Source organism: Eleutherodactylus coqui, chromosome 7 (assembly GCF_035609145.1).
Source record: "Eleutherodactylus coqui strain aEleCoq1 chromosome 7, aEleCoq1.hap1, whole genome shotgun sequence".
NCBI classification, from domain to species: Eukaryota; Metazoa; Chordata; class Amphibia; order Anura; family Eleutherodactylidae; genus Eleutherodactylus; species Eleutherodactylus coqui.
Genome location: NC_089843.1, coordinates 124,534,539 through 124,554,911, shown reverse-complemented (window position 1 = coordinate 124,554,911; position 20,373 = coordinate 124,534,539). Strand labels below are relative to the sequence as shown.

Sequence of the window (20,373 nt, the reverse complement as noted above, 5' to 3'; positions counted from 1 at the left end):
TTCTGCAGTGCTCAGTGCGGAAAGGCCGAAGGACGAACGGCTTCCATTGACTTCAATGGAAGTCGTCAGTGTGGAAAACTGCACAGAATGAAGCATGCTGCAAATTTTCTGCTCATGTACAGGAAACAGCAGGTCTCCTTAGGAAGCTATGGGTGGTATTTGCTGTGAAATCTGAGGGCAACCATCGGACCCAGATTCCGCAAATCAAATCCGCCCATGTGCAGGAGCCCTAACCTAGAAAGAAGTGCAGAGCCGCCTTAAAAAGATTAAAATACACAAATACACCAGGTCTTGATGGCATACACCCCCAGGTTCTAAGGAAATTAAGTAATGTGATAGACAGACCATTGTTTCTTATATTTAATGACTATATATTGACAGGTTCTGTTCCACTGGTTTGACGCATAGCTAATGTGATGCCAATATTCAAAAAGGGGTGAAAAAGTGAACCCGGAAACTACTGGCCAATAAGTCTTACTTCTATTGTGAGTAAAAGAGATGTTATCCTGGAGTACCTCAAGCAAAATGGCAGTATAACTCCATATCAGCAAGGGTTTATGAGGAGTCTCTACTGTCAAACCAATCTGATCAGCTTCTATGAGGAGGTAAGTTTCAGACTGGACTGGGGAGAGGCATTGTATATCTTGACTTTTCCAAAGAGTTTGATACTGTGCCACATAAAAGGTTGGTATATAGATTAAGAATGCTTGGTCTGGGCGAGACTGTAAGTAACTGGCTTCAGTGATAGAAAGAAGAGGGTGATAATGGTACATGCTATAATTGGGTCTCAGTTACAAGTACGGTACTACAGGGGTCAGTACTGGGCCCTATTATTTTTAATATATTAATGACCTAGAAAAAGGATTGCACTGTAAAATACCAACATTTGCATGCACAATTATGCAAATTAACACAAGAAGAATGTGGTTGCAAATGAGCCTGGATAAGTTGGGGGATTGGGCAGAAAGTGGCAAATGAGGTTTAACACTGATAAAATATAAGGTTCTGCACATGGGCAGGGAAATACATGTCCCCATTACACACTAAATAGGAAACCACTGGGAGACTCTGAAATGGAAAAAGACTTGGGGATTTTAGTTAACTGTAAGCTTAACTGGAGCAACCAGTGTCAGGCAGCTGCTACCAAAGCAAATAGAATAATGGAGTGATTCAAAAGAGGTATAGGAGTACATAATGAAAATATTGTTCTTATTCTTTGCAAATCACTGGTCAGACCACAAGTAGAATATTGTATACAGTTTTGAGCACCAGTACTCAAGAAGGACATATCAGACCTTGAGGGAGGACAAAGGTGGGCAACTGAAGTAATTAACAGAATGGGTGGACTACAATACCTAGAGAGGTAATCAAAATTGGGGTTATTTCTATTAGAAAAAAAAAACAGCTGGGGTGCGACCTACCGTGTTTCCTCAAAAATAAGATCCTGTCTTATATTAATTTTTGCCCCAAAAGAGGCACTAGGTCTTATTTTGGGGGAAGTCTTATTTACCTAGCAGGCTTGGTCCACATCCTTCATGCCGCTCTTTGGAGGCCCGTGCTGTTCTTCAGTCCTAGTGCTTTAGTACATCATCACTTCCTGGTTAAAGGATTTACAAATCCCGCCTTCAGGAAGAGATGGCTGTGATTGGTTCATGGAGCGCTGCATTGATTAGCTGAACCGCGATGCTTAAAGAACCAATCAACAGCCATCATGTTGTGGAGGCAGGATTTATGAATTGGCTAGACACGGCTCAAAGGCTGTGGGCAGGCTAATGAAGTCTGCAGTTCAAGTTCAATTGGCAGGAAATAAAACTTGAAAAGGTCAGGAGATGCCCTGAAAGTAACTCAGATAAAATATTGGGGAGGAGGCAAAATCAACAACCAAAAAGGATGCAGCTTCTAGTGGGGGCATGAAGGTGGTCAGTCTAGCGCACAGTAAGCATGAGCAGAGAATGATGAGAAACTGAATGAGAAAAAAGTATTTGTCAGTGTGTATCTGGGGGAGAAATATAGCGTTAGTGAGGATTAGGTCTATATAGCAGAAAGTGCTGTGAGTAGCAGAAAAATAGGAACACACTCAATGATCTGGATAACTGTGACACCATATATCAACTAGTGGACAGGTAGTCCAGGTTATATTTAGCCAACATGCCATCTTCCGCCATATCGATCTCCTGGAGACCATGTTAAAATTGTGACACTTCAAATATTGCATAACCAGGAACCGCTTAAAACAACAGATTGCAGAGTAGAAACAAGTTTGATGTAGGAAGTATGGCGTAAGCGCATAGATGGCACACCCTGACATAAAAAAGAATGTATCAGGTACACAGCCTGTCGTAATCTCGTCATGTGCAATCAGTCCCTTTCAGGATTGGGGGAACAATTCAAGTGGGCATGTGCCAGCCAAGAGCAGACTTCTTCCTGAGAGAGTTGAAGAAGTGAGCCTTGCAATTGTCCATAATTTGGATATAAGCAAGGTAGGCCATTGAATTGAAGTTGTCACCATGCAGAAACACCTTGACAGCAGTAAACTGGGCTTGCTTCTGCTGGGAAAAGTCAGAGAATACTTGAAGCTGCATATTGCCTTAACAAAGTGGCCCTTGATCCTGGGCAAAATGCAGAACGTTCCTGTCCATGTAAGTTGGGAAATATAGTGTAGAAAGTTCTGGGTAGCGCTCTAGGTCAGGATTTCTCAACTCCAGTCCTCAGGGACCCTCAACAGGTCATGTTTTCAGGATTTCCTCAGTATTGCACAGGTGATGTAATTATCGCCAGTGCCACAGGTGTCCTTACTATAGGACAGTGGTGGTGAACCTGTGGCACGCAGAGCCCTTCCTGCTGTCACGCGCCACCGTCAGCTGTTCACCACGGTAGTGATTACAGGCTGGGGTGCCGGAGCTCCTCCCCAGTAATCATGCAGCGCCGCCACTGGCAGCACTGATCCCTGCGCACACTCTGATGTCAGTGTGCAGCCGGGATCCTCCTCCACTAAGTCCTCTCTTCCTTAGTTCTGCAGGAGAGGACAAGGGAGGAAACGTTCCAGGCTCACACACTGACGTCCGTGTGCACTGGCATAAGCACCGAGAAGAGGAGGAGCGGCGCTGACTGCAAGGAGGAGGTAAGCATATGGGCTGCGAGGAAACTATTACTACTGGGGCTACTGAAGAGGTTAATATTACTACTGGGACTATTATTACTGTGCCTATTGAGAGGGGTTAATATTACTACTGGGACTATTATTATTACTGTGGCTATTGAGAGGGGTTAATATTACTACTTGGATACTCAGAGGGGTTAATATTACTACTGGGGTAACTGAAAGGGTTAATATTACTGGGGCTGCTAAGGGGGTTATTACTACTGCGGCTACTGTGGGGTTAATATTGGTATTTAGGAGTTTATTACTACTGAGGGCCACTGTGGGGGACAACTCTACAGGGACTGATATAGGGGACACTATTACTACGGAGGCCATTGGGGGGGAGGGGTCACTATTACTACTGAGGCCACTGTGTGGGACACTATTACTACTGGAACTGATATAGAGGACACTATTACTACTGAGGCCACTGGGGGGACACTTACTACTGAGGCCACTGTGGGGGGGGGGGGGGTCACTATTACTACTGAGGCCACTGTGTGGGACACTATTACTACTGGAACTGATATAGAGGACACTATTACTGCTGAGGCCACTGAGGGGGGGGGGGGGGTACTATTACTACTAAGGCCACTGTGTGGGACATTATTACTACTGGGACTGATATAGGGGACACTATTACTACTGATGCCACTGTGGGGGACACCATTACTATTGGGACGGATATAGGGGACACCATTAATACTGAAGCCACTGTGGGGGACAGTATTTCTACTGAGGCCACTCTGCTGCCTTCGGCAAAGTCTGATTGGCTGAGAGCATATGCATAGTAGACTGCATTCCTGAAGTAATCCAGTGCACCATGCTAGTGATCAAACAATCACATCTTCAGGTCCTTTTGAGGGACCCAGAGAAAGATTAATAAACTTCACTTTAAAAAATCCATTGTAAATTAAAAGAAAAAACAAACAAACAAGCAAAACATATCGGTATCGCCGTGCTTGTAACAACCCGAACAATTTAAATATTTTATTTATTCCACATGACAAAGGACGTAAAAAAAATGTCAGAAATGCCATTTCTTCTCCATTTGCCTCGCAAAACAATGCAATAAAATTAAATTTAAAAAGTTGCATGCTCCCCGAAATGGTATCGACGAAAAGTACAACTGTTCCCACACAAAAAAAAACAAAAAAAACTGACATAGCTCTGTAGGTGGAAAATTCAAAAAGTTACAAGTTTTGGAATGGGGCGATGCAAATTCAATTTTTATCTCTATAAAAAAAAGTGTTAATCTAAAAGTCTTTAAAAAATTTCAAAAATCGTACATAAATTTGTTATTGTTATAATCATATTGACCCACAGTATGAAGGAAAAGAGTCATTTAACCCCTTAACGACCAGCCCATAGTGTTTTTACGTCCTCCCGAAGTGGGCTTTATTCTCTGAGGACGTAAAAACGTGTCCTGCAGAGAATAAAGCCCCTCGGGCTCTGGACGTGACAGCTCCATGCTGTCGGTGCCCGCAGGTAGCCGACAGCATGGAGCTGTCATCCCGGGCTGCTAGGACCTCCCCCCACCCGGCAATGCGATCAGCGCTATCCAATCGATAGCGCCGATCGCATCAAAGTTAAAAAAAAGTTGAAAAAAAGTTAAAGATTCAGCTGCCCTGATAGATCGGATCCATCAGGGCAGCTGAAATTACTCACCCCCGTCTGCCGCACTGCTCCCCGCTCTCCTGATGCTCCGGGACCCGAAGCCGGCCTTCTGCGCATGCGCACCAGCTGCATTTCGTGAGCCGCATGCGCAGGAGGCCCGGAGCCGCGGGAGATTTAAAATCTCCTGGCTCCCGGTTCCTGTAGGTAGCCGGGAGGCAGGAGATGTCAGCGGGGACTGCGGTGAGCGGTCCCCGGTACCGCGATCGCCGTGGAAAAGTGAAAAAAAAGTTGAAAAAAAAGCAAAGTTTCACCTCCCCTCATGGATCGGATCCATGAGGGGAGGTGAAAATACTCACCTCGGTCCTCCCCGATGTCCCGGGACCCGATTGACGTCGGGAGCGTGCACAGAGGGGCTCGAGCCCCGGGAAATTCAAAATCCCTCTGCTCCTGGCTGCCATGTGTAGCCAGGAGCAGAGGGATGTCACCCAGCATGTGATCACTGTTATCCAATGGATAACAGTGATCATGTACAGTAAAAAAAAGTTTAAAAAAAAGTTAAAAAAGCTTACGTTTCATCTCCCCTCATGGATCATATCCGTGAGGGAGGATAAAAGTACGTACATAAGGCCCCCGGATTTATCCGCGGACCTTACCCTAGCTTCTGCGCACACGCCCATTGCCAAAATGGCGGACGCATGCGCAAAAGCTGTGGATTGCCAGGATAATTTAAATTCTCCCTGCTCCTGGCTACAAAACGTAGCCAAAAGCCTGGAGATTTCACGGAGGGCCGCGGTGAGCGGTTCCTGGTCACGTGTTCGCAGTTATCCAATAATGTCGGTCACGTAAAAGTAGAAAAAAAAATTGAAGTTTCATCTCCCCTCACCGATGCGATCGGTGAGAGATGAAACTTTTTACCGGAGGCCTCCGTATTTGAACCCCGACGCAATCCTCCTCCGTGAACCTTCCCGAATTCTGCACATGTGTTTGCCGGCAAAAAGCTGGACACATGCGCAGGAGTCGGGGAGCCCAGGAAATGTAAAATCTCCTTGCTCTCGGTCGCCGAGAGCCTGGAGCAGTGACAGGTGGCCTCGTTGAGCGGTCCCCGATCATGTAATAAAAAAGTAGCGCTCTAACATAGGTCGGTCTCACATGACCGGATAGGAATTACGGATTCCGCATGCGTCTGATCCGCGGTAATACGCAGATCAATCGCATTGGATTACGCTCACATTAGTGGATTGGAATTGTGTAATCCACTCGCAGAAAAGAGAACGCAGCAGGTTCTATTTTACTGCGGATATCCGCAACATAGAGCCCATTGTGCTCCATGGTCATGGATATACCCGCTGCCCATACGCAACTACATTGTGTACGGGCTGCGGGTACCCACGTCATCGCTAATTGACGGTGCGGGAAATACAAACAAAAAAAAGGTGTACTGTTCATGACCGCCCGTGTAAGTACGCAGTTATGCGCAGTACATTACGCGGCCGTACGCAGGGTCACAGCCGGGCTCACAGATGGGATCCGCTGCGGATTCCACCTACGGCTGCGTGAGCCCGGCGTTATTCAGACCGCTACCTGTAATACGTATTTTACAAGAAGCCCCGGGAACGCTCGCCTTAATGCAGTTCCAGGAGCACCTTGTTGAGCGCCTTCTGTGTGAGACCGCCACACCTCCGCAAGCTTACGAAGACTCACGGAATGCCACTTTTTACAGCCCATACCCACCACTGAGGTCAAGAAATGACTACCAAAAAGCATGAGAGGAGGGGGGATACCGGTTTTCTTGCCCCATGTGCCCATGCCAACCAGGTCCCGTAATTACCCCTGTCTTCGGAAATACCACACAGTTCACATTATTACTTTTATCAAAGATTTGCGAACGCCGAAAAGGGCGCGTAGTGTGTGCGTGTGTGTGGGGGAAAATTTTTAGGGAGTCAATTTTTATTCCGTACAAATAAGCAATGGGGCCTGGAATTTATTCAGTTGTGCCCTGAAATCCAACGGTGTTCCCTCCTTTATAGGCCTTGCCATGGGTCCTTTAAGTAAATTAGGGCCACAATGGGTATGTTTCTGAACACGGGACAAACAGGGGTATCCATTTTGTGGTGAACGTCTTCATTCCTATGTACCCTGTACAAAAAAAACTGTTTTTAAATTTAAAAAATTGCCAAACAAATTGAAAATCGTAACTTTTTCCTTCTGCTTTGCTTAGATTCATTCAAATACTGTGGGGTCAAAATACGCAGAACATGCCTAGATGAATTTGTTAAGGTGTCTAGTTTTCAAAATGGGGTCATTTGAGGGGGTTCTTTATAGTTTTGGCCGCTCAATGGCTCTATAAGTGGGCAATGGGTCCCGGAATTTATTCAGTTGTACCCTGAAATCCAACGGGGGTTCCTTTCATTATAGGCCTAGCCATGTGTCCTGTAAGTAGATTAGGGCCACAATGGGTATGTTTCTGAACACGGGAAAAACAGGGGTATCCATTTTGGGGTGAAAGTCTTTATTTATACATGTGCTGTACAAGAAAAACTGTTTTTAAATTGACGCAATAGCCCAAAAAATGAAAATCGTAATTTTTTCTTACTGCTTAACTTAGATCTATTGTAGGGTTAAAATACACAGTACACCCCTAGATAAATTCGTTAAGGGGTCTAGTTTTCAAAATGGGGTCATTTGTGGGGGTTCTCTATGGTTTTGGCCGCTCAAGAACTCTACAAGTGGGCATTGGGGCCTAAAAGGACTTCAAGCAAAATCTACAGTATGTTCTGAAAGCCACCGATTACTCCTTTCATTTTGGGCCCCGTTGTGCATGCGGACATAATATAAGGGCCACAATGGGTATGTTTCTGAAAACAGTACAAACAGAGGTATCCATTTTGGGGTGCAAGTCTTTCTTCATATGTGTGCTGTACAAAAAAAGCTGTTTTTAAAATGGCAGAATTGCCAAAAAAACGAAAATCCTAATTTTTTCCTTTTGCTTTGCTTGAATTCATTCAAAAACTGTGGGGTCAAAATACGCAGCACACCCCTAGATAAATTCGTTAAGGAGTCTAGTTTTCAAAATGGGGTCATTTGTGGGGGCTCTCTATGATTTTGGGCGCTCAAGAACTCTACAAGTGGGCAATGGGGCCTAAAAGGACTTCAAGCAAAATCTATGTTCTGAAAGCCGCTGACTACTCCTTTCACTTTGGGCCCTGTTGTGCATCCAGACATAAGATTAGGGCCACAATGGGTATGTCTCTGAACACGGGACAAACAGGGATATCCATTTTTGGGTGCAAGACTTCATTCATATGTGTGCTGTACAAAAAAAGCTGTTTTTAAAATGACAGAATTGCCAAAAGAACGAAAATCCTAATTTTTTCCTTTTGCTTTGCTTGAATTCATTCAAAAACTGTGGGGTCAAAATATGCAGTACACGCCTAGATAAATTCCTTAAAGGGGTTGTCCCGCGCCGAAACGGGTTTTTTTTTTTTTCAACCCCCCCCCCGTTCGGCGCGAGACAACCCCGATGCAGGGAGGTAAAGAAAGCTCACCGGAGCGCTTACCTGAATCCCCGCGCTCCGGTGACTTCTCTACTCACCGCTGAAGATGGCCTCTTCCTCCGTGGACCGCAGCTCTTCTGTGCGGTCCACTGCCGATTCCAGCCTCCTGATTGGCTGGAATCGGCACGTGACGGGGCGGAGCTACACGGAGCTACACGGAGCCCCATAGAAGACTGCAGAAGACCCGGACTGCGCAAGCGCGGCTAATTTGGCCATCGGAGGGCGAAAATTAGTCGGCACCATGGAGACGAGGACGCCAGCAACGGAACAGGTAAGTATAAAACTTTTTATAACTTCTGCATGGCTCATAATTAATGCACAATGTACATTACAAAGTGCATTATTATGGCCATGCAGAAGTGTACAGACCCACTTGCTGCCTCGGGACAACCCCTTTAAGGGGTCTAGTTTTCAAAATGGGGTCATTTGTGGGGGTTTTCTATGGTTTTGGGAGCTCAAGAATTCTACATCTGTGCTATGGGGCCTAAAAGGACTTCAAGCAAAATTTCTGGTTTGAAAGACACTGACTACTCCTTTCATTTTGGGCCCCGTTGTGGACTCCGATATAACATTAGGGCCACAATGGGTATATTTCTGAACACGGGAGAAACATGGGTATCCATTTTGGGGTGTAAATTCTCATTTTCATGTAAAGTATAGGAAAAAAATATATCTTTAAAATGACAGATTTGCAAAAATATGAAATTTTACTTTTTCTCCTCTAAATTGAATTAATTCCTGAAAAAAAACTGTGGGGTCAAAATACTCATGACACCCCTCAGTGAATACACTAAGGGGTGTAGTTTTTAAAATTGGGTCATTTGTGGGGGTATCTATTATTCTGACACTCATGAGCCTTTCCAATCTTGGCTTGGTGTAGGAAAACAAAGTGTTCCTCAAAATGCTAAAAAGTAATGTTAAATTTGTACGTCTCCTAAATGGTTAAAAAAAAAACAAAAACACGAAAGTTTTTCCAATGTGCGCCCAAAATAAACGGGTGGAAATATATATATTAGCAAAAATTTCTATATTATGTTTGCACATATTTAAGATATTGCAGTTGGAAATGTGAAAAAACGATTTTTTCAAATTTTTCCCAATTTTGGCGCTTTTAATAAATAAACACAAATTCTATCGGTCTATTTTTTCCGCCTAAATGAAGTACAACATGTGGCGAAAAAACAATGTCAGAATCGCTTGGATATGCAAAACCTTTCTGGTGTTTTTCCATGTTAAAGTGACATGTCAGATTTGCAAAATTTGGCCTGGTCATTAAGGCGCAAACAGGCTTGGTCACTAAGGGGTTAAGTCATATACTGAACACCAAAAAACACCTAATTCTAGAGTTCAGGTTGAAAAAAAAATAAAAATGTTCTGGCTTTTGCAATGCAACGAGAAAAAAAAAATGTTATTTTCTAATTGCTTTTAATGTGCAAAAGCAGTAACGCAAAAAAAAACCCTACATAAAAACTTAGTATTGCCTTCATTGTGCTGATCCAGAAAACGGTCCTGTTTTTTACCGCACTGTGAACGCCAATTTAATACAAAACCCAAAAAACAATGGTGGAATTGTTTTTTTTTTTACATCACTCCCTCCCTCCCCCCCACAAAAAAAAAAAAAAAAAAAGTTTTATAACACATTATATGTATCTGAAAGTGGTGCCATTAAAAAAACATAACTTGTCCCGCAAAATACAAGCCCATCTTCAAATTAGATGAACAAACCTGGGCGCAGGATGCTTGGGGAACACCTTTTACCAGAGTGTTTTGTGCCAATAGTTAAGTACAGTGGCGGTTGTTCTGTTATAGTCTCGGTCTATTGGTTGTAGTGACAAGAACCATGAAGAGGGAGGTGTACCCTGACATTGTAGACAATACGCTGCCAACAATGTAGCAATACTCTGGAAACGGTTAGCCATACTTCCAGCAAGACAACGCCCCTCGTCACAAATCCAATGGCATTTTACATTTAATTGGACTAGCCTGCACCAATCTGAACTCTAATGGAACATCTTTGGGACAAACTGGAACATCTGATAGGGAAATATGAACAGCATCAATTTTTATTTTGAGAGAACTCGTCAGATGTTTGCAGGATGAATGGAGGGAAAATACCAGCCAAAGTATATCAGATGTTAGTAGAAAGTATACGAGGGAGAGTATCCAATGTCATTTGAGCCAAAAGAAGTATTAACAAGTGTAAATAAATTCTACTTTTGATTCTTGCTCAGGTGTTTACTTTTGGTAGGATTGTAGGTTATCCTGCAATGTTGATTCTGCAAAACCCAATAACCTCCAAGATTCCGCAGACAGTTTTCTTTATTATAGGGGGGGAAAAAAATGTCTTCCTGACTCCGAATTTGATAATTAAAATTAAATCGCTGGCGAAAAGAAACCTTTCCTTAATGGGACATGAGACAATGGCACTTTTTTACATAAGTTGTGCATAAAGCAGTAAAAGCAGTTTACAACCACTTCTGTAGTCCTCCTGAAAAGGACATGTGTGGGTGGAGATTCAAGTGGAAAGTGCAGACTGATAAAGCTCTCAACTTGAAGCACCATCCACTTGTATCAGGACAACCCGAATTCCTGACCAGTCTAACAGGCATCTTAAACGGCCGGTGCCCTTTTAAAAAGAGAGAAATTAATGACAGTGGTGCTTTCCTCCCATTCTGAAGTATTTTGGATATTTCTAACCATCTATTAATTCCTTGTACTCTGCCACACTAGACTTTTAAATGTCTTCCTCCCTCGCTCTTGTTTTCCTGTCTCAGTATACAGACTTGATTGAAATTAGCAATTGCTGTGGCCTGAGCCAGATGTAGTTTGTGGGAGGACAGGCAAAGCAGTGGGCAATTAGATGTAGATGTTAAGAATGGGAATTAATGTTTTCGCTTTCTCTGATGTCATTTTTCTTTGCAACCCACTTACAAATGTTAAGGTTGTTATTTTCTTCTATTTTTGAACTATATCGAACTTGTGATTTATAGAACTGGAAAGCAGATTAGTCGCTGGTGATCATGTAGTAGATTACATCCTAATGATCTATATAGTAGAAGTAACCAGTAGATTGCTATTGGGACCCCCACCATACTTCTAGTGCTTGATTCTAAAGAGAGATGTCTCAAAGGTTGTTAATGAATAGAGATGATCGAACATGTTCGGCCCCGCCCCTTTTCGCCCGAACACCGAACTTTGCGAGTACTTCCGTGTTCGGGCGAAAAATGTTCGGCGGTCGCCGTGGCAGCGCGGGGGGGTACGGCGGGGAGTGGGGGGGAGAGGGAGAGAGAGAGGGCTCCCCCCTGTTCCCCACTGCTGCCGCCCGCGCTGCCACGGCGACCCCCGCCCCCCGGCGGCCCCCGAACATTTACGCCCGAACACTGAAGTGTTCGGGAAAGCCGGTGTCCGGGTGCGTAAGTGTCCGTAACGGACACGTTCGATCATCTCTATTAATGAACCAGTCACAAATAGGAACAAAGGATAAATGACCAGAGGCTACTTGGCATAACAGGTTGAGCCTCTTAAGGTGCATTTACACCCACAGATGATCGCTCAAAATTCGTCAGAAACTGACAGTTTGGAGCGATCGTTTTGTGTAGGTACTAATGGGCTAAATCAGCTCTTTAGCACTTAATTTGCATGTATTTAGAGAACAGTTGGTGGTCTGTTCTCTAAATACATCGCTATTGTTCTCCAGTGGCTGTTAACAGCTGTTAAAGAATGTTATCAGTGCTGCTTGCGGAGAACACAGCGTGCAGTCTGTCTTATCTTATAGTCCTGAGGGAGGAGGATTTCATGCGGACCTGAAGTCAGCGATGGACGAAAAGTGCATGGTAAGTGCACGATGAGCGCACATTTACACACAATGATTATCGCTCAAAAGATGGCTTTTGAGTGATACTCATTGTGTGTAAAAGAGCCTTTATTTTACTGGATACTTAAAAATTGTGTTTATCATTTGGAGACAGAAAACGCTGATATAATAAAATGCAATTGTATGTCTTAATACATTAAAAGTACAGGGTCTGAAACTATAGGGCATTGTTACTTGGCTGTTACCACTGTATCAATGTATTTGTCCATCACCATGGGGACACTCTGCTACACAATGCCATTGTGTGGCAATATGTGGAATATGTCCTCAATTCTATGAATGTTTTGAATAGGTTTTTTTTATACTATTTATATATGAATAGGTTTCTTTTGATACTATTATGAATTCATATATCTAGGAATAGGTTTGTTTTGATACCATTTATCATCTATATACAATGACTCATTTAGGTCATTATACATTTGATATTGCAAATATATATATTGATTCCTGATTGGCGCTTTGTGGTGAACTGCAAAATTCTCTCTTGTATCTTTGGGCATATTCAGGATTGCACTCTTAGCATTATCAGAGTGCAGAAAACATGTTCTTCCTGTGCATCATTGCCAGGAGCATCTCTGGAGTACATGCTCTGGCTGTGCATCATTCGTGGAGCATACTCCACAGAGCGTACTCAGAGTGTGCTAGCTGTGCTCCAACCAAAAGCAGGGCTGAAAGTGAGGTATCAAATTATCCAGGACAGCTCTGCAATGGATGCAGAAGAAGAACAGATGTATCAGGCAAAAGCCATTTCTATGTCTGATGATTATTTGGAAGCATGTATAGACTGATGATAGAAGCAAGTTCACTGTACATTTTTGTAATTTACCCAATGATCATTAAAGTTCAGCTTGTTACTATTAATGGACAAAATTCACAATAACTAGGTTACATCTGCATCTAACTTCTGGTCACATGATACGTGATCTGGCTCATCATTGCATCTGCTGGAGATTCACTTCAGCAATTCACATGATTCACTCTATGTCGTCAGATTATTCTGGGAGTGATCCAAGAGAGTAATGATGAATGTACCTTTGGCATAATCCAATGTTCTGACTGGAGTTTGTTTACTGTTAGATATGTGAAAATCACCAGGTGCTTCTGACTAGAAGAGCATGTGCTTCCTGTAGGTCAGTGGCGGTAACTTCATCACATACTTTTCTAACTAGAATAGCAGAAGCAGGACAAGTTTTACAATCATCCTTGGGTATTGCTCCCACGTGGCAGATATGCTGCAGCAGAATTAGCTGTAAAAAATTCACAGCGTATTGGAATAGCAGTAAAGTCAATGGGATTTTAAGAATTCCCATTTACATGTTGTTCGGAAAAAAAAACAAAACTGCAGAGTAAAAGGCCCTTTTACACAGTAGGAGTATCGGGCAAACGATGCCCGACATTGGCTCCATGTATACTCACTCCCATGCTGTTATACAGGAGCGGGTATCAGTGGATCGCTCATAGCACAGCCAGCAGGGAGGCTGGAGAAGAGTTCTCTCCCCGCCCTTCTACATATTCACTGTAAGCAGCTGCTGTTCAGTACTGAGCGGCTGCTGTTTACACTGAATGATTTTCGTTCAGTTTAAGCATTCTCATCCAATCATTCAGTTTCTGCACACGTTTACACGGGCCGATTATCATTAAAAACCACGCGAGAGCGCAACGTTTTGAACTACCAGAATGAAAATCATCCCGTGTAAAAGGGCCTTAAAGGGGTTGTCCCGCGCCGAAACGGGTTTTTTTTTTTTTCAACCCCCCCCCCCCCCCGTTCGGCGCGAGACAACCCCGATGCAGGGACCTAAAGAAAGCTTACCGGAGCGCTTACCTTAATCCCCGCGCTCCGGTGACTTCTATACTTACCGGTGAAGATGGCCGCCGGGATCCTGTTCCTCCGTGGACCGCAGCTTTTCTGTGCGGTCCATTGCCGATTCCAGCCTCCTGATTGGCTGGAATCGGCACGTGACGGGGCGGAGCTACACGGAGCTACACGGAGCCCCATAGAGAACAGGAGAAGACCCGGACTGCGCAAGCGCGGCTAATTTGGCCATCGGAGGGCGAAAATTAGTCGGCACCATGGAGACGAGGACGCTAGCAACGGAGCAGGTAAGTATAAAACTTTTTATAACTTCTGTATGGCTCATAATTAATGCACAATGTATATTACAAAGTGCATTATTATGGCCATACAGAAGTGTATAGACCCACTTGCTGCCGCGGGACAACCCCTTTAAGTTGACTCGTGGTGCGGATTTTTAAATCTGCTGCATATAGATGTAGGTTGTGAATTGCCAAGGCAGATTCACCTCTTCAAATTAGGGGATGAAATCCATATTAAAAGCCAATTGCTACATAAGGATTTTGATGTAGATTTTCTACTACATGTGAAGATAGCCTTAGGGTGCCTTCACATGTATCAGTTTAGTGTGGATTTTGCATAACAGATCCGAATGATGCAGATTCACAGCAAAACTTCCCAGATTCAACTGAAAGGGTGAAATCTGCTGCGGATTCACACCACAAGTGAATACACCTAAAAATAGTGTGTGAAACCACCCTTTCAGAGGTTTACAAGAATAAGAACACATGGATGCAGTGCCACACCTGTCAACAGGTCGCGCGTTGTACTGCAGCTCAGATTATTCCTTAATTAGAGCCGAGCTGCAATACAAGTCACAAACCACAAACAGGTGTGGCGCTGTTTTCAGAAGACTGCGTCCATACAAACCCTATTTAAATTAAATGTACAATCATCTACAATTCTACAAGCACAACATTTCATAATGTCAAAAAGGCACTGATAAAAAGTCTGTAACATGAAAAAAAACACATTTTATTGCACTTAAGTTATAAGAAAATAAAATTTCTAAGTGAATCAAACCATAGACACAATCCCTTTAAACATTGTTTTCCTCCATCACATCATGTTGTTACAGAACTGTAAAATGAACAAAATGGAAATCTGATTCATTTAAAACCAGACTATAAATAATAAAACAAAAAAAAAAAAAAATAGGATGAGGAGGAAGGAAAAAAAAGTCTAAGAAAAAAAAAAAAAAGTTTTCAAAAAGGTCGCATAGGATACAGTGTTAAACCACTTTTCACAGTTCAGCTTGAGTTGTGACTCTTGGAACATGAGGCAAATTATTTGACAATTGTAAAATGGTACTATACTTGCACGTGAAGCTCGCACTGCAAATAAAAAGCTCTCTCGCTTCGGCTTCATTTGTCAACTCGCCCTGTTTAACTGTAACAGCTGTTTCCCCCCTAAATACTGTCATTTCATGGAGTCCGATCAGTTTTGTTTTTGTCAGTTGTGTTATGTCTTTTTTTTTTGTTTTGTTTATTTATTTATTTTTTAACATTCACCACAGCCTCACAACAAAAAGTTCCCAAAAGAACAGGTTACAACACCTCTGTTCTAAGGAATGTGTTTACATTTTGCCCAAAAAAAAACAAGAAAATAAGCTTTTACACACTCAAATCTTTTTTCATTTTTTCTTTGCAAGCAAACTTCACTCTTAGTTGTCTGAAACTGTCCCACTTTCCGCCTCTTAGAGGCACAGTGGATTCAATTTTCAGTGGCAAAAAGTTTTTTTGTTTTTTTTTCTGTATCCAAACTAGAAGAAATTTGGAATTCAGTCTGGGACTAAAACGTCACAGCAGTAAAATAATATTAAAAAAAATTTGCTTTTTTTTCTCTCCTTTCATTTAGCAGCATAAATATGTTTGGCCACTGGGAATACAGTACAGCTGTGGGACAACAATCCCCATTTATAAAAAGACCTACTTGCTAGCACCAGCATCAAGATTTAGATCCATCTGAGAACGTAAAAGACAAGCTTGTCACCCCAGAGCAACATATACATTGAAACATGTAGATGGAAGCAACAATAAGTAGAAAAACAGAGGCTAATACTGTGATTGATTGACATTGGCAATAGTCCGCAAAAAAAAAAGTGATAAAACTGTACAAAAAAAACAATTCACAGTTATTTTTTCAGCATTTCAAAAACCAGAAAATGACTTTTTGTTGCAACTGCTCTCTTCTGAAGTCAACCAGTAATTTGTGAAGCCTTTAGTTAGGGTCTAGCTTCTAGGAAAGCCCAGTTACTGGGCTACCCTGTGACCAATTGGAGACTGCAAGAAATAATTGCACCTGGTTTCATTTTGAGAGTCCTCCTTTTTGCAAAAGAAAAAGGTAGCCCACATCAAAATAGGAAGTCATTTTGTGACAAGATGTCTTCTCATCCACCGTGCGTAGGTCTTCGCAATATGTTGTCCCAAGCCTTAATCCTGTTTCGCCAAGGCCAATGGATATTTTTGGAGGGAAGGACTGGGTAAGAAGTGGGAGGCAGAAAAAAAAGGGGGGGAATTATGCAGTCTAGAAATTTGGACAAATGAGTTTCCCCAGCCTTCACTTCATGTCCACATCAAAGTCCAGCACCAGCAGCTTTGTCTCCTCAGTCCCATTTCTGCTTCCAACAGCACATACAAGCTTTGTGTTGGAGGCTCGAATTCGCCACACAACACCTCCACTTCCTCCACTTTCTAATGTCACCAGGTTCCGTATAAATTCACCTGTTTTCAAGTCCCATAGTTTTACAGTCCCATCATCTGAGCTGGTTATTACAAAATTCTTGTTGAACTGTAAACAAGTCACAGCACTTTGATGTTTGTTGGGACCTATGGAAGAAAAAAAATAAAGAATAAAATAAAAATCACCAGGTGAGTGGGTTTATGATACTCAAAAGTAACAAAAAGTTAAAGAAGAGATTCTGTCATCAGGTTCATGCTGCCCAAACCACGGGTGGCAGGAACTCAGGGCAGTGATGCCTGTTGCCCACCTGTGGGTATTGTACTCTGAAACACTGCAGCGTTTCAGAATAGATGCATTTTAAAGTTTGACCCGACGTTCAGCTCTGTGTCGCAGGGGTGAGGTGTGCCGGTTTCTACTCGCTCGCTGCATGCATGAGTGACAGAAGAGGGGAAAGAGCTATCGGCCTTCATGTAGCGGGTGGGTCGAGGCTGGCATATCCATTCAGTGAGGAGCTGAGGGTCAAACTTCAAAAGTGCAAGTATTCTGAAACTCCACAACACATTGATCCCAAATAATGAATGGGAACTGCAGATCTGACCATATGAACTAAACAGGTTTTAACATTCTGAGAAGTAGAAGTATGAGAAGTATGTAAGTGCTGGAAGGCAATCTACTGCACAAAGCACAATTGTTCCATTACAGTAATGATACATTTAGCTAGCAGACCCCCCAAAAAAACTCAATGACGACATATCAAAAATCAATCCTTGCTGTTACTATGGGCTTCCTAGCACCTTCCAAGACCCAATGACTTAATCAGACTGGGAGGTAGCATAAGCGGTCCAGTCTCATAAATCCAGCGAGTGGAATGGGGAGTATCAAGTCTTTTTTCCCAACAAACATTTTCCTTCTGAACCAAAATGAACTATTTTTATGGCACTTTGAATGATTTTATTCAAAGCATCTGGTATTAAATCTAAATTCTAAACTATGTAAATGCAAGTTTCACAGCAGACACTTATCACTGTGATTTCTAGAGCGTGAACAGATTTGACATCTTCAAAAACAAATTGTTATTTTATAGATTTAATATATTAACCTGTTTCGACTTTGTGAACTGAAGGTGGCACCCTGTATAGCGAAGTACAAGCAGGAAAGTGCCATGCATAATGGATCGCTTTATAGCACAAATAAAGGGAAAAAGCCACAGATTAGCCATCAAAGTTAATTACGCTCAACAGATGACGTGCCGCATCCAGTTCCTGTCGTCTGGCTTACTTCATATCAGGAGGAGACAGTTATTTTGGCGTTAAAGTCCAATTATTAATTACCTTGCAATGTTTGTAAACACTGTCCTGTTTTGATGTCCCATATTTTAACAGTAGAATCTGCATTTCCAGACACAAGAATGTTGTCCTTTAGTTCCATTCCACTGGTTAACGACTGGTGCCCGGTGAGAGTGTGGATACAATTCCCAGTCTCCACATCCCACACTCTGATTGAGGTATCCAAAGATCCACTGACAACATGGATGCCATCAAACTGTCACGAAAGAACAAACTTGGTTAAACAGAGTTCTAGGAAACCAGTACGCCATTTTCTGAAACAGTACGGCCTCCGACAAGCTGAGCGGCAGTACATGAGTATATCAGAAGATGCAGTAGTTGGGTGAGGACCTCCTGAATGTATCCCACAAATCTCAAAATAATTGGATACCAGCACTCTGTAACTCTTTTGGATCTAGCCTGTGAAACCATCTCAGATACAATGCTCATTGCTTCAACCCCTTCCGGGTTTGTCATATGAAGTGCATTCAAGTCTTTAGGTTGCCTAATCTTTTTACAAGTATAGAAACAGATAGAAAGGTGGGACATGTTTCAGAAGATGCGGGCATTCGGGGAGAAACGAGAAAGATGGCAACGTCATCCAGTGGACAGAACCCACTTGACAGCGGCTGGAGTAAGTAGAGCTTTCAATGCTTAAAATGGTGATGTTCATGTTCCAAAAACAGCGTGTAAATTGGGTTTTCTTCACCTGCATTGAATGAAACCCATTGACTCGATAAAGGTGTCATGACATGGGAAGGTGCAAGCTTGTGGGTGCAACAGTTCAAAGAAGGCCAAATGAGTGGCTGAGGCTCCCTTGGTTTGTTCTCACATGACACCGGTCCAACAAGACGATTCTTTTCTGGATTGGGTTTCTTCATGACAACAATTTTGAAGTGGTTCCTCATGCTCCCTAGTCACCTGACCCTGTTCTTAGTGATTTTTGGCTTTTGCCAACATTGAAAGATGCTTTCCAGTCGTGCATGAGCGATTTTCCAGTGGGCAAAACAGACCCCTGAAGAAGCATTTCCAGTGGCCATGCCATCATTATGTCGACATTGTGAAAAAGGTGTATATCCAGAGGGAGCTTATGTTGAGAAAAGACAATACTTTCAGCTTTAGGAGACCTTAGAAGTTGAATGCACCTCACATATCGGAGCCTCTACTAAAACACCAATGAATGGACTAGCTCTGCAGGGGGAACCAGACACTTTATAGGGTGCTAGCGTCTCAACCGCATCTTTTGACATATCTTTGTAATGTCAGTAAATATAATATTTTCTGCCTTCCAATTTTGAAGTAAAACCATGTAATGGAAAGCAAACTGAATCAAGGCTTGGCATAAGTTGGGGGAATACTTGGGTAGATATAAATATATAATTGATTTAATTACACATCATTCCTTGTCATGAGCTACACCCCTCAAATAACCAATCCGTCAAGATAAAATGGCTAAACAAAAAACTGTGACCAAGATGAGGCATTCCTCCCAACACACATTCTTAATATTGAACGTACATCATTACGTCTCATGGCATTCTACAAAGTATATCCTTAGTTCTAAGCACAAATCAAAATAACATGACCGATGACGCAAAAAAAGGATGCCCCCCCCATCTGCCTCCCCCAATTCCCCAGAATGTACAATTAAATTAGGTCACATGTAACCATTCTGCAGTAATGTGATGGAAATAAGGCAGATAATCAGTGACCTACAATGGTACAGCCAATCACTTCAAGAAATCAGATGTTCCCTATAACCAGAGGGCATCTCTGCAGACAGAATAAAGAGAGCAAAGAGTCTGATGGTGAGGGCACAGTGTAATGAGCTATGAGCAAAGTAAATACAAATCGGAATGGCATTTGACCTACATACATTTATAATACAACACATGCAGCTCCGAAGTATCTCCATAGACACACACAATGTCTGATACATATAAGCCGGCTAATTCTGGTTTTTAGAAGAAACAGAAAAGGGAATAAATAGAAAATACAAAAACACTTCTGCAAAGGTGTGTTCTTACCTGTAACGAATAGACTCTGTTTGTATGGCCTTGCAGTGTGTGTAAACAGGTTTCGGTCTCTGGATCCCAGACTTTCACCATGAAATCATAAGCCCCGCTAACCACTCTCCTTCCATCATACTGAACACAGCGGACAGCTGCCACATGCCCCATAAGAACATGCAAGCACTGACCCGTCTCTATATCCCAGACTCGAAGGGTGGCATCTCGTGACCCACTAACTACCCTGTGGGTTAAAAAAAGAAACAAAATATTTTAAATGCCATAATGTAAGTAGGTCACACTTAATGCTGAATT

General features: G+C 42.7%; 1 protein-coding gene across 4 annotated transcripts in view; it reads right to left on the bottom strand.

Moving 5' to 3' along the window:
* Nucleotides 1-14,996: 14,996 nt before the first annotated feature.
* Nucleotides 14,997-20,373, bottom strand: part of FBXW7 (F-box and WD repeat domain containing 7) — a 173,943-nt gene continuing 168,566 nt past the window's right edge. For all 4 annotated transcript variants that reach the window (XM_066573647.1, XM_066573648.1, XM_066573651.1 and 1 more), the window contains 3 exons: nucleotides 20,077-20,302; nucleotides 18,056-18,266; nucleotides 14,997-16,870 (listed from right to left, as the gene is read on the bottom strand). In XM_066573647.1, the coding sequence (XP_066429744.1) occupies nucleotides 16,602-16,870; nucleotides 18,056-18,266; nucleotides 20,077-20,302 (706 nt within the window). In that variant the 3' untranslated portion in view covers nucleotides 14,997-16,601. The remainder of the gene's footprint in view (nucleotides 16,871-18,055; nucleotides 18,267-20,076; nucleotides 20,303-20,373) is intronic.